General features: G+C 44.9%; 1 protein-coding gene across 1 annotated transcript in view; it reads right to left on the bottom strand.

Annotated features, from left to right (window-relative positions):
* Positions 1–14580, bottom strand: part of LOC309569010 (uncharacterized protein) — a 181224-nt gene that overhangs the window by 92615 nt on the left and 74029 nt on the right. Inside the window, exon 7 of the mRNA XM_082274770.1 lies at positions 10006–10155. Within this exon, the coding sequence (XP_082130896.1) occupies positions 10006–10155 (150 nt within the window). The remainder of the gene's footprint in view (positions 1–10005; positions 10156–14580) is intronic.

Genomic DNA, 14580 nt, shown 5'->3' with positions numbered 1-14580 from the left:
CTGAATATGTGATCTATTCTTTATCTTGCCCATGTGGTCTCCTTTTTTGTAGGTACAACAATTCGAACACCGCGCAAGCACTTTGGTGAACATCGCCGCTTCATTTCAAAAGGCAAGGACCCTCATAGTGTACCCATACATTTCTTGGAACACCACCATAAATCCTCAGGACCTCCCTCTGGCCAAGCAATTCCATAAGCTCTGCCAGAGGGAGACCTAATGGATATACGCCTTGGATGTTTTGTCTCCTGTAGGCTTGAATGGGGAGATGGAAATTAATACTGTAATATAATAGTTATAAAGTAGCATAATGCCACTGCATCTGCACCAGCCTCTAAGCATGCCCACTTATTCCAGTTGGCAGCATGGACTTTGCTTACGTGCCTGTGTGTATGTGTGGACATAAAAAGGAGGGAGACCCTCCTTCAGGGGAAGCCCTCTGGATATATCAACTCATCCACACACTTACATTGTCCCCCATGTATCATGTTCATATGCTCACAGCAATGACCATATTTGATTGCATATAATTGCGCTAAATTTTTTAGGGACAGCGTTTTACTAGACAGGAAGTGAGGGAAAATTTGCAACAGGAAAACAGGCAGCAATACAAAGATGGCAGGGGTTCTAGCATGCCTCTACTTTTGTCTATTTTACTGTTGGAGAATTTCCTTTACTTCCAGTCTGGTGAAAAGCTGTCCCCGGGACAGAAAAGGGTGATGTTTGACAGGCAGTGAGAAGACTTTATGTTGCCTCCTCACCCAGGACCGGGACAAGGGGTGGGCAGGAGGGAATCCCCTGGGCACTGTGGTATCATTTGAGATGGGGGGGGGGGACCACAAGGAGATTGGGCGGGGGATCTGTGTTGGTGGGGGAATTTGGGTGGCAGCAGTGGAATGGAATTTTTCTAGAAGGGGAAATGGGGGGGGGGGTTTGTTGGTGCTAGGAAAGGTGATTTGGGGGTACTTGTGTTGGGAGGAGGGATGGAGATGTGTATTTTTTTTAACCCCTCCTCACCAGCCACAAGTGTAAACGAGGCCTAACTGACTCTTAGACAGCAGTAAAAAACAAGAGTTCCGATCCTTCTGTATACATCTCAAATCTAAAAACCAGGCTATAGGTACACTTTAATCTTGTTTGAAGGTGAACTGCATCCCAATGCACCTCACTGTATGCAATGTGTAACATAACACATATTAATACATGGTTTTCACCATATTTTACTGCAAAGCGAAAGTGTAAATGGGCCCTTAAGGATAAAAAAAAAACCTTTTTATAATGAGCATTGGGTTTGTCTGGAATACTGACCTGATACTTTTGTGGTCTGGAGAAGACACATGTTCTCATTCCCCGTACACTGAATCGTATCGGGAGTGTAACACGAGGTGGAGTCAGCAGATATACAGGATCGGCACGTCAGTCCATTGGGTACTGAGCTGTCCCCCGGCACTGGGGTAAAAAAATATAACAAGTATGAGATTATAGAGCATTTATATTTTAGTAATGAAAAACGGGTCACTACACTTGGTCCTTCTGACAATGAAGATGCTAATGAAATGTTTTGATGAACCTTTACTTACTTCAACCTTTAATGCCTCCATTCTGTTTGTCTGCTGCCAAAGGTGCCAAGGCAAGGAGATTCATTTGTGGCTAAATTTCATGTACTTGGGGACCAAACTAATGAGTGGTTTTCTCTTGCACGTCTTGTCCAAAACCCCTGGAATGGGTCATAGGGAATATAGGGACATGGAGTTGTATGAGTGCTGGAGTAGAAGGCAGTACCAGCAGTTTGTGGCTGTCAGGTATGTAGCAGACATATTCAGAATGGAAAAAATTGTTTAGCTTTGTTTCGGATAGATTTTGTTACTAATTTTGTTTTGTTGATTTGTTTTGGGTTTAGTTTATTCATTTTCTAATGAATTCCACATTTTCAAAACAATTCGAATTCGGAAAGGTAGAAAAATGATTGATTTAAATTCAGGATGAAGACTAGCTGGTTGTTAAGGAACAGGCCAGGAAGCCGGTGTAACGTTAGAAAAGCATACCCCATGAAAATTGCCTACCCACGTCACTTCCTGTGAGGAACAGCTGAGCAGCGTAGCAGTGCGCATGCTCACAGCCCCGGATACGTAATTGAACAGCTGAGGAGCTGACAAGTGCGCATGCACGGAGGGTATGAAATTATCACGGCAATGTGGGTAACGTTACACCGCATCAGCTGTTCAGGCGGTTACATTAAAACAGCTCGGCTGCAATATGAGTCATCTCCGCTCCTATCCCTGTCACTTCCCTGATCTTGGCTAGTAAATATAAAAGCGGCGGTGGGTGTATGAAATCTAAATGAATGGAGATCTCGGCTCCGCGATTTATTATTTATATAAAAGCCACCGCTTTTATATTTACTAGCCAAGATCAGGGAAGTGACAGGGATAGGAGCAGAGATGACTGATATTGCAGCCCAGCTGTTTTAACCTGCTTAGCGGTATCTCCGAGCGTGACTCGGAGTGGATTTTCCATGCTAATATCGGTATCCTGAGTCACGCTCGGGGTAGATGTGCAGAGCGTGCAGCGGTGTCTCTTACCTTCTCCTGGCGATCCAGCAATGATCTCCCATTGCTGCGATCGCCAGCCGAGATCCCCGCCACTCGTCCGTCGGTATGAGGACTTCCTGGTTCCGTTCCCTGCAGCAGCAATGCTGCATGGGAGCGGAACTAGGGAGGGAAATTCAAACGTTGCACAAAACACAAACACATAACATTTATATTATATATATATATATATATATATATATATATATATATACACACACACACACATATATATATATATATATACACACACACACACATATATACACACACACACACATATATATATATATATATATATATATACTGTATATATATCAATAATATAATTTTTTATTATATATATATATATATATATATATATATATATATATATATATATATATATATATATATATATATATTATATAATAAAATTATATTATTGATTAGATTAGAATTCATGCGTTTGTGTTTCAAATTGATCACATCTGGGATGTCTACTAGAGTCTTGTTTTGGTCAGGTTTAAGTCAGTAATTACTAAGAATTGTAGGCCTATAATACATAACGCCAAATTTCCATGCAAAAAATTGTACCGCTTTTGGTACAGAATTCCTGACATAATCATACCACCAGGGAGGTTAATGTAATCGCCGCAACAGCTGAGGTGGTGTAAGAGTACACACACTACCGTGATCATTTCATACCCTCCACGCATGCGCTCTAGTCAGCTCCTTAGCTGTTCAATGACGTAGGTGCTGACGTAGGTGCACCGGAAGTGACGAGGGTATGAAATTTTCACGGGTAGGTTTTTTTCACGGAACATCGGCTGATGTGTCCTTATCAGTTGATGATTCATCAACTGTCAGCGCGTTTTCCCGCTGACAGCTGAAATGTACACAAAAGAATGCTGGCAATGAAAAGTTCAGAAAACAAACAGCGTGGGAGTCCTCTCCCTAACCATACCAGGCCCTTTGGGTCTGGTATGGGTTTTAAGGGGAAACCAACGCCAAAATTGAAAAAAAAAAATGTTGTGCCCCCCCCCAAAAAAAAATTCATATCATGCAGCCTGGAAAGCCAGGGGGACAAGTGAGAGCCTCAACCCTCCTGATCCATACCAGGTCACATGCCCTCAACCTGGGGGGGGGGGGGTGCTTTGGGGCAGAAGGGGCTTTGCCCCCAAAGCAAAGTACCTGGTCCGATGGTTGCGGGGGGGTGACTTATCAGAATCTGAAAGCCTCCTTTAAGAAGGGGACTCCCAGATCACTGCCCCCCTTATGGTAATAATTATGGGGTACATAGTACCCCTACTCATTCACCAAAAAGAAGTCAAAGTTATTAAAAGCACAACACCAGTTGAAACCAAGGAAACTCACTGACAGCTGATGAGTCATTGGTTGTTAAGGACGCGGCGGCCCGCTTCCCGGCCTGCTCCTTAAAGCGGAGTTCCGGGCACAGAAATAATTTTTCAGTAAACATACCCCCGGGACAGTCAGGGCTAGTACATTCCACAATGGCTAGCCTCTGATCTGTCCCGGTTCGTACTTACCTGCAAGATGAAATACTTACTTATAAAATTTCTTCCACAGCGTTTCCATCTCTCTTGTGGGCAGCTGAAGCCGGCGCGGTCCTCTTCTGCATCTTCTTCCGCGTCCTCTTCTCCCAGAATGCGCCTGCACCGGCCCCTCTCGTCACTTCCGGTGCGGCGCCTCATTCCTCCACAGCTTCTGGGCATGCCCAGAAGCTGTTTAGTAGGGGAATGCGGCGTCGCCCCGGACGTGACGAGCGGGGCCGGTGCCGTCGCATTGATTCCTGGGAGCGATGACGTTCAGCTCCCAGGAATCATAGCGAGACAGGAAGTGACGGCGGAGCCGCGGCGCTGAGGGAGGAAGTACTCTGAGGTGAGTATTTACGATCTTCAATTACAAGGTGAGTAAACAAAAAAAAAAACCTAACTATCCAATTCCTTTTCAGGTCATGTCGAACTAGCGGAGGGGCACAAAAAAAAAATATCTATTTTGTGCCCGGAACTCCGCTTTAACAACTAGCTATTCTTCACACAGAATTCAAGTCGGTTGATCATTTTTAGATTGATCAGAATTTGAATAGTTTCAAAAAATTTGGAATTCTTTAGAAAACAAATAAACAAAACTTAACAAATTTCAACAAATTCCTTACCATTGTCATTCGGATACTTAAAAAAATTGCTACCTAACCCCATACACTACTGGATGGTGATATTCCTGAGTACCATATACTATACAATATATACTCCCTTTTATGCTTAGAGCGACATTACAAGTATTAGCACTTCATTGTCATTCTGAGATCCGAATACATTTGAATCTCTGAATATAAAAAAAAAAATTGTCTGAATTTAGATTTGGACCGAAACTAATTGCACATGTCTAGTATGTAGGCCAGAAGACTGTGGACCACCAGGACAGGAACCAGCTGCAAGAACACTAGGATAACAAAGCAAGAGACAAGAACATATCGGGGAGCAAAAGGGGCAGCTAACCTGGGCCCAGTCATTGTTGTGGGGCGCAGACGAGCTGTCCCTTGAACCCGTGCTCCCCTTAAATAGTTCATAAGTGGATTTGGATATCACCCAGAAGAGAAGGGAAGAATCGAAAAATTGGGGATGCTAGTGATTGGTTGGGTGTTTTGTCTGCAGCCTGTACAGTGATTGACCAGCTTGGTAGGGTAAATCTTGTCCAGGGAGAGCGCTTGTCAGTCCCCAACACAGTCACACTGACCCCTCTCCTTTGCCATGTCCGACAAGCCACAGACCAACGGCCCACTGAAGAACTTCTTTGCCAGAGGGTTCAGAGGGGTGTGTCTGGTGTTCACCTGACATCTTCTGGACACTGTCAAGGTGAGATCTTTGGAGGGGGGGAAGGGGGCAATGCAGGGGTCTGTGGAGCGGGTGCCTAACCGGTGCGGTTGGCGTCGTGATTAACGATGGATCAACATCGACGGCATTGTTTTTTATTTTTTAATAAAAGGCTTGTCATATACTTGTCTAGTGTTTTTATTTATTTTTGAATTTTTTTTTTCGGGGTGAATCAGTAGGGGTACAATGTACACCATACTCATTCACATGGGGAGGGGGTGGGATCTGGGGGCTTCCAGATTCAGATAAACCCCCTGCCTGCAGACCCCCACAAACACCAGCCATCAGCCTGGGGACAAGGTGCTTGGGGGGGGGGGGCAGAGCCCAACCCCTGAAAAACAACCCCACACCATAATCCCCCCTCCACCAAATGATTTGGACCAGTGCACAAATAAGGTCCATAAAGACATGGATGAGCAAGTTTGGGGTGGAGGAACTTGACTGGCCTGCACAGAGTCCTGAGCTTAACCCAATAGGGATCCTTTAGGATGAATTAGCGAGTCAGGCCTCTTCATCCAGCATCAGTGCCTGACCTCACAAATGCGCTTCTGGAAGAATAGTCAAACATTCCCATAGACACACTCCTAAACCTTGTGGACGGCCTTCCCAGAAGAGTTGAAGCTGTTATAGCTGCAAAAGGTGGGCCAACTCAATATTGAGCCCTACGGACTAAGACTGGGGTGCCATTAAAGTGCATGTGTGTGTAAAGGCAGGCGTCCCGATACTTTTGGTAATATAGTGTATGTTTGTGTATCCTTTTTGGTGTTAATGTGACTTACTTAATCTTTTTATCGCTTTATCCTCTATACCTATGTGTGCTTGGATTGGAAAATGTACACCATGTACTGTATATATCCTTTTTTCTAAAGTTTTTAATAAAAATGTTAATTATAAAAAAATCCTCTTTCCTTTTCAATCAGCAGTGCTGTAATTTTCTGAAAAAAGCAATTCAATATGGCCACCTGGAAATGTTCTGTACACAGATGGTGTACAGCGCAACCCCCGGAAATGTCATTTCCTGCTTGTGTGATTGGCTTTCTAATTTTTCTAGAAGTCCGCACTAAGATACAAGTCAGATTTTGGGCATCCCCTGCAACAAAATTTTAATTTTTTGGTGAGATATTCCCAAAGGGAAAATCACAGCTAAAGGGATGCAGATTCTGCCACTTTCCTCATTAGAGACCTGCAAGTGTAGCAGCTGATTGATAATTATAAAGCCACTCCCGTACAGATTCACTTTGCACATGGACACAGAGAAACAGGCAGCTATTTCCTCAGAATAACAAAAGGTAGGAATCTGCAATAAGGTTTGTTAACCACTTTAACTCCAGCCACTGTGCTGCTACTGCGGCACAGTGGCTCGTTCCCGTCCAGCAACGTAGACCTACGTCGCTGGACTCCTCCCCCTGTAGGCGGCGCTTGCGCGCCGCCTGAGGCGTGCTCCCGCTGTTTTCAGTCACAGCGGGAGTCGGGCCAGGGGAGGAGCAGTGGCGATAGCCGCCGCTCTTCCCCGATCGTCGGGTAATCGAGTGAGGAGATCCGCCCGCCTGTGTAAACAGAGCGGGCGGATCTCCTAAGTGACAGGGACTGACAGATCGGAGTGTTCAGCATAGCTGAACATGCGATCTGTCCTTCTGTCACTCAGTCACCTCCCCCCACACACGTCAGTAAGCACCAGGCATACATTAACCCCTCCCTCTCCAATAAAATTAACCCCTTCACTGCCAGTGTCATTTTTACAGTAACAGTGCATATGTATAGCACTGATTACTGTAGTAATGTCACTGGTAACCCCAAAAGTGTCAAAAATGTCAGTCAAGGGTCCGATCTGTCCGCCGCAATGTTGCAGTCCCGCAAAAAAAAATCGCAGATCGCCGCCATTACGCGTTAAAAAAAAAAACACCAAAAATGACAGAAATCTTTCCCTTAGTTAGTAAACGCAATAACTTTTGAGCAAACCAATCAAAATACGCTTATTGTGATTTTTTTTACCAAACATAGGTAGCAGAAAACAAATTGGCCAAAAATTTTAAAAAAATTTGATTTTTAAATTTTTTGGGGGGGAATTTCATATAAAAAAATGTTAAAAATATTGTTATTTTTTCAAAATAAACGCTCTTTTTTTGTTTTTAGCACAAAAAGTAAAAAGCGCACAGGTGATCAAATACCACCAAAAGAAAGCTCTGTTTGTGGGAAAAAAAGGACGTAAATTTCGTTTGGGTACGTCGTCACACGACCGCGCAATTGTCAGTTAAAGTCGCACAGCGCCGAATCGCAAAAAGTGGCCTGGACGTAAGACAGCAAAATCCTCCGGTGGTAAAGTGGTTAAAATCCTTCTAATGTATAGCGATCACCCAGAGATGAATGCATTTTTTTCAACAGAAGTGGAGTTACTCTTTAACCACTTCAGCTCGGGAAGATTTTACCCCCTTAATCACCAGGCCATTTTTTTGTGATTCGGCACTACGTTACTTTAACGGACAATTGCGCGGTTGTTCGACGCTGTACCCAAATACAATAGATGTCCTTTTTTTTTCCCCACAAATTGAAATTTCTTTTGGAGGTATTCGATCACCTCTGAGATTTTTAGATTTTGCGCTATAAAAAAAAAAAAAAAACAGCGATTTTTAGCGGGACTGCAACATTGGAGCAGACAAATCTGACGCTAAGTGACACTTTTTGGGGACCAGTGACATTTATACAGTAATCAGTGCTAAATGGTATGCACTGTTACTGTATAAATGACACTGACAGGGAAGGGGTTAATACTGGGGGTGATCAAGGGGGTTAAATGTAAGCCTACAGGCACACAGAGATTGGTGCTTCAGCTTAGCTGAGACACACGATCTCACTGTGGCTGTCTGACAGGAGAGCCGCCTGCTTTGTTTACATAGGCAGGCGGCTCTCCTGTCAGTTACCCCGAAGATTGCGAGAGGCCGGCGGCGATCGAGCCCGCTCCTCCTATGGTCTGGTTCCCGCTCTGTCTAATCACAGCGGTAACGTGATTATGTGCAGTCGAGCCGCCCTGCCACAGTAAATCTGCGTGGGGCGGTCAGCAAGTGGTTAAATTATCATTGTTTAACCACTTCCTGACCGCATTATAGACAAATGATGGCTACAGCGTGGTCGTCCAGTTCTGGGAGGGCGACAATAGATGCTCTCCAAGAGCCCTGACCCCCTGCGCACCTTCTCCGGCACGCATCAAGCACACTCTGTGACCGCTATGTCTTTTGGACAGCTGATCACAGATTGGGTGTAAAGGGCTAATCACAGAGGCCCTTCAATTAGTTCCCATCAGTGCTGCCTAGCCTACCAGTGCCCATCAGTGCTGCCTACCAGTGCCCATTAGTGCTGCCTAGCAGTGCCTATCAGTGCTGCCTTTCAGTGCCCATCAGTGCTGCCTACTAGTGCCCATGGGTGCTGCCTACCAGTGCCCACCAGTGCTGCCTACCAGTGCCCATCAGTGGTGCCTACCAGTGCCCATCAGTGGTGCCTACCAGTGCCCATCAGTGCTGCCCACCAGTGCCAATCATTGCTGCCTACCAGTGCCCATCATTGCTGCCTATCAGTGCCAATCAGTGCTGCCTATCAGTGGCGCCTCTTAGTGCAGCCTCATCAATTCCCATCAGTGCAGCCTCATCAGTGCCCATCAGTGCTGCCGACCAGTGCCCATCAGTGCTGCCTACCAGTGCCTATCAGTGCTGCCTACCAGTGCCCATCAGTGCTGCCTACCAGTGCCCATCGGTGCTGCCTACCAGTGCCCATCGGTGCTGCCTACCAGTGCCCATCAGTGCTGCCTTTCAGTGCCCATCAATGCCCATCGGTGCTGCCTACCAGTGCTGCCTACCAGTGCCCATCAGTGGTGCCTACCAGTGCCTATCAGTGCTGCTTACCAGTACCAATCATTGCTGCCTACCAGTGCCCATCATTGCTGCCTATCAGTGCCAATCAGTGCTGCCTATCAGTGGCGCCTCTTAGTGCAACCTCATCAATGCCCATCAGTGCCCATCTTTAAAAAAGAAAAATTACTTATTTGCAACATTTTATAACAGAAACTAAGAAAAACATTTTTGCATTTGTTTAGCAAAAAAAAATAAATAACAGTGGTGAACAAATATTAACAAAAGAAAGCTCTATTTATGTGAAATAAATGATAAACATTTTGGGTACAGTGTTGCATGACCGCGTAATTGTCATTCAAAATGTGAAAAGTGGCCTGGCAGGAAGGGGGTGAAAATGGCCAGTAATTAATTGGTGAATCTGCATATTTATTTTATATTTATATTATATATTTGCATTTGTTGTGTAGCCCTGGTGAAGGTGGAGTCTGTATGCCCCCCAAAACACATTCTTTTTTTTTTCTTGCTTTTGGCTAACTTTTATCAAGAACATTTTGGACTCTCGGACGGGTGAGAACTGTGCTGTGTGGAAGAGCTGTGTAACTCTCAGAACAGGATGGATAGGAGAACAAAGGAAATCAGCCTTGTACAAAGTATGTGTATTTAGCTGTTTATATGAAGGCAGCAGAGAGAGCCACTTACGGGAAGGAGAAGTCGGGGTGCATTGATCAGTTCTACAACACGATGTACCCTTCTTCACTCTTGCAGTGTTAGGAAAGCTGGCACTTCCTGTCGTGTCACACTGGCCCTGTGGTACACATGTCCTCTCATATAATTTTAAAACAAGGATACCTACAAGTAAATAGAAAAAATAAATGGTATCATCCTCTGCAATGAAAATATACAATAGCATTGAGTATTTAGACCCCCAAGATAAACCATGCCCAATTAGAAGCATTTAACAAAATCGGTTGGGAATGGGACTTTTAAGGCAAAGATATCTTAAAAATCATACAAATTGTATTCAATCTCATTCAAATCACACACAGATAGGCTTTCAGTTCTTTCCTTCATGTCTAATGGATTTAAGTGGAGAGAGTCCAGAGAAGATGAGATCCCTGATCCATGGACATCCTCCTTCAGGCAACTCTTAAGAGAGCTCTAGGTTTCAGCCTGAACTTTTGAGGCCTTCAGGTCACCCACCTGAGGCCACATGGCATCCTTTGCTGGGGAGGGGCAGCCTAGGATATGATCGCATCTTGTGGGGGAAAGCAGGTCAGGATGCAGAATGGACCAGATGGAGTTATGTGTTGTGGCAGCTACTGAGTGGAGATAATAAATCCTAGGGGAAGAACATGATAACCATTTCATTGCTAAAATATCCCTGGTGATTGGACACAATTGCTAGCAGATGAGATCCCTGTTGGAAGTGTATGATTACCATTTCATTGCTAGCAGATCCCTGGTGGAAACGTCATGCATTTCCACTAGAAATCTGCTAGCAATGAAATGGTTAATCATACACTTCCAAGGACCCGGGGCTCAGAGGGTAGTATCCCAGGACCGATGGAAAGGGATACAAAATGGGGGTCAGGGGGGCCATTCATGGTTTCTTGCACTTTGGCCCTGTGGGTCCTAGTTTTGCTTTATCTCTAGAGATGGGCAAAAGGTTTGGACTGAGCATAAGTGTATGCTGGGACAGTGACATCAGAAGGGGGCATGGCCACCAGATGACATCACCAGGTGGCCCCACCCCTTACCTATTTAAGAACTGTCACCCAGAAGAGCAGACATTCGGCGATCAGCCTTCTTCAAAGGCAGAGTATTTTTTTTGTATTTTTCCAAGGTCTGGCGGTGCAGCTGGCTTAGTGTTTGACGATAGATCTACATGGGGAGAGGGGGGACATTTTTAAAATTTAGTTTAAGAAAGGAATTGTCAAAAACTGGCTTATGCCTTTATTTATTTTTTACACTTTTTTTGGGTGAATGAGTTGGTGTACAATGTACCCTATAATTTATGTACATGGGGGGTGGGATCTGGGGGCCCCCTTGTTAAAGGGGACTTTCAGATACCGATAAGCCCCCTGCCCAGCAGATCCCCACAATCCTGGTTGGAGGTTGTGGGGGGTCTGTGGGCAGGGGGCTTATCGATAGAGGCTACTGTCCCCATCAACATGGGGACAAGGAGCATTGGGGCAGGGGGCAGACCCCCCCTGCACCAAAGCACAACCCCATGTTGAGGGCATGTGGCTTGGTATGGGTCAGGCGGGGGGAGGGGCGCTCGCTCGTCCCCCTTTCCTGGCATGCCAGGATGCATGCTCGGATAAGGGTCTAGTATGGATTTTGGGGGGACCTCACGCCATTTTTGTTTTTTAAGTTTCTCATAGGGGTTACCCTCAAAATCCATACCAGACCCAAAGTATGGATTTTAGGGGGAAACCCCACGCCATTTGTTTTTTGTTGTTGTGGGGTTTTACTTAAAATCCATACCAGACCCAAAGGGGCTGGTTTGGATGGGGGGGGGCATACCATGGGGGGGGGCATACCATGTTTTTTTTTTTTTCATTTTTGTTTGCATTGCAAGAATGGCTTGCAGCCAGGAAAAATCTATTTAACCACTTCCGCACTGCTCACTAGAGCTCTACTGCGGCAAAGTGGCTCGATAACGTCTGGCGACGTAGACCTACGTCGCCAGACATTCCCCTTTCTCGGCGGCGTTCAGTCACAGCGGGAGTCGGGCCAGGGGAGGGGCAGCGGCGATCGCCGCTGCTCTTCCCTGATCGTCGGGGAATCGAGTGTGGAGATCCGCCCGCTTGTGTAAACAAAGCGGGCGGATCTCCTAAGTGACAGGCAGGGTCAGATTGCAGGGTTCAGCATAGCTGAACCTGCGATCTGTCCCTGTGTCACTCAGTCACCTCCCCCCACACACGTCAGTAAGCACCAGGCATACATTAACCCCCCCCTCTCCAATAAAATTAACCCCTTCCCTGCCAGTGTCATTTTTACAGTAACAGTGCATATGTATAGCACTGATTACTGTAGTAATGCCACTGGTACCCCCAAAAGTATTAAAAATGTCAGCCAAGGGTCCTATCTGTCCGCCGCAATGTCGCAGTCCCGCAAAAAAAAAAATCGCAGATCGCCGCCATTACTTGTTAAAAAAAAAAACACCAAAAATTACATAAATCTTTCCCTTTGTTAGTAAACGCAATAACTTTTGCGCAAACCAATCAAAATATGCTTATTGCGATTTTTTTTACCAAAAATATGTAGCAGAAAACAAATTGGCCTAAAATGATAAAAAATGTTGATTTTTACATTTTTGGGGGGGGGGGGGGGGAATTTCATATAAAAAATGTGAAAAATATTGTTATTTTTTCAAAATTGTCGCTCTTTTTTTGTTCATAGCGCAAAAAGTAAAAATCGCACAGGTGATCAAATACCACCAAAAGAAAGCTCTGTTTGTGGGAAAAAAAGGACGTACATTTTGTTTGGATACGGCGTTGCATGACTGCGCAGTTTTCAGTTGAAGTCGCACAGTGCCAAATCGCAAAAAGTGGCCCAGACGAAAGACAGCAAAATCCTCCGGTGGTAAAGTGGTTAAATATACCGTAATTTCTTTTTCTTTAGAAGTGTGAGTTTTGCTGCAGCAGGTTCAATTCACGGTACTGATGCGCCACTTCACAGGCAAACAAATGCAACCCCCAGGCACTGTATTTAAAGGAATGTTTCATTGTTATCGTTTCACTTAAGCATCATTAAAAATTACTGCTCCTTTAAAAACAATATTTTTTTTAAAAAAATGTGCATTAGGGCTCTTTCACACGGTCCGCCTCCATAGGCGGATCCGTGTTGCTCAGCAGGGATCGATCCGCGATCCCCGCTGAGCCGGCGGATGACAGCTCCGTCTCCGCTTGCAGAGCGGAGAGGGAGGTGTCTCAGCACCCGCTGCCCTCTATGGGGGATCGGATGAGAGCGGACCGCCTGTCCGCTCTCATCAGATCCGTTCCGATCCGATTACTGAACGGATGGAAAAATAGGGTTTCCATCCGTCCAGATTTCACGGACAGGATCGGATACGGATGGCAGCGGGTGTCAGCGGAGGTGTCTCCGCTGACACCGGCTGCCCCATAGAGCTGCATGGAGGATCCGATCAGATCCGCCTAAAAAACTGACAGGCGGATCTGATCGGACCGCCCGTGTGAAAGAGCCCTAATACATGTCCCCCAGGGCAAAAACCGGGCCCCCATACCCTTTTTATCGCCAATACCTTGCATATATGTCTTCAAAATGAGGACTTTTGATTTTTCATGTTTGGGTCCCATAGACTTTAATAGAGTTCGCAGCTTAGGGCCAAACTTTTTCCCTGCCTGGGAGTTCTGGTGCGAATCGAACCAGGGGGTGGGGGGGGGGGGTATTCGGCCCATCACTATTTATCTCCTGTCTTTCAACTGGAAGATTAAAGGGCAAGCTGGTGCCGAAATGCTGACCTGGGTCAAGGAACGCTGCCCAGGGTCTTCACAGTGTGATAATGCAATCTGCTGGAGGATATCAAGGATAGTGACATAATCCCTCATATTTACTGAGTTTTGCTGATTGGACAGAGGGCTATACAGGGAGAAAGTGGGTCATAGTATTTTCTCTCTCTTTTCTGGAGCCCAGCCAAGATACAGAAATTCGAGGATGGATTTATCTAACATATCATTTCTGTTTTAATACAATGTTCTCTGTAATATTACTTTTGAGGACCCCTTGCTTTAGATCTTGATGGTTTAGGATTTTACTTTAATTGCAAATAAACCACAAGCACCTTATAGGAACAGACAATATATATATATATACACATGTATATATATATATAAAATTTTATATATAAATATATATATATATATATATATATATATATATATATATATATATATATATATATATATTTTTTTTTTTTTTTTTGCCAGATTACATACTTCAGATAGCATTTGCTGTTTGAATGACATTACAGAACTTGAGTGTACTATTCACACATTGTGCCCATAATACATAAAAACAGACATCTCTGGAGCAATAAAGAATCCGGGGGCGTCTGATGTGAAATGACGCTTGTGAAACTCTGACATAAAATACACATAGCATTTTTTGTTTTTTTATTGAATAACTTACCCAGAGTCCAGGCTTCTGTGTATATAGCTCCACACACAGAGCCAGAAGAACAAGTCACACTGGGGCCGGTACATGAGTCTAATAGAGAAGTACACTGGGTACAAGAGAGCGAATTGCCTA

Source organism: Pelophylax lessonae (assembly GCF_965119305.1).
Source record: "Pelophylax lessonae genome assembly, chromosome: 12".
NCBI lineage: Eukaryota > Metazoa > Chordata > Amphibia > Anura > Ranidae > Pelophylax > Pelophylax lessonae.
Note: the sequence above shows the minus strand (reverse complement) of the source record. Positions and strands in the feature narration are given on the sequence as shown.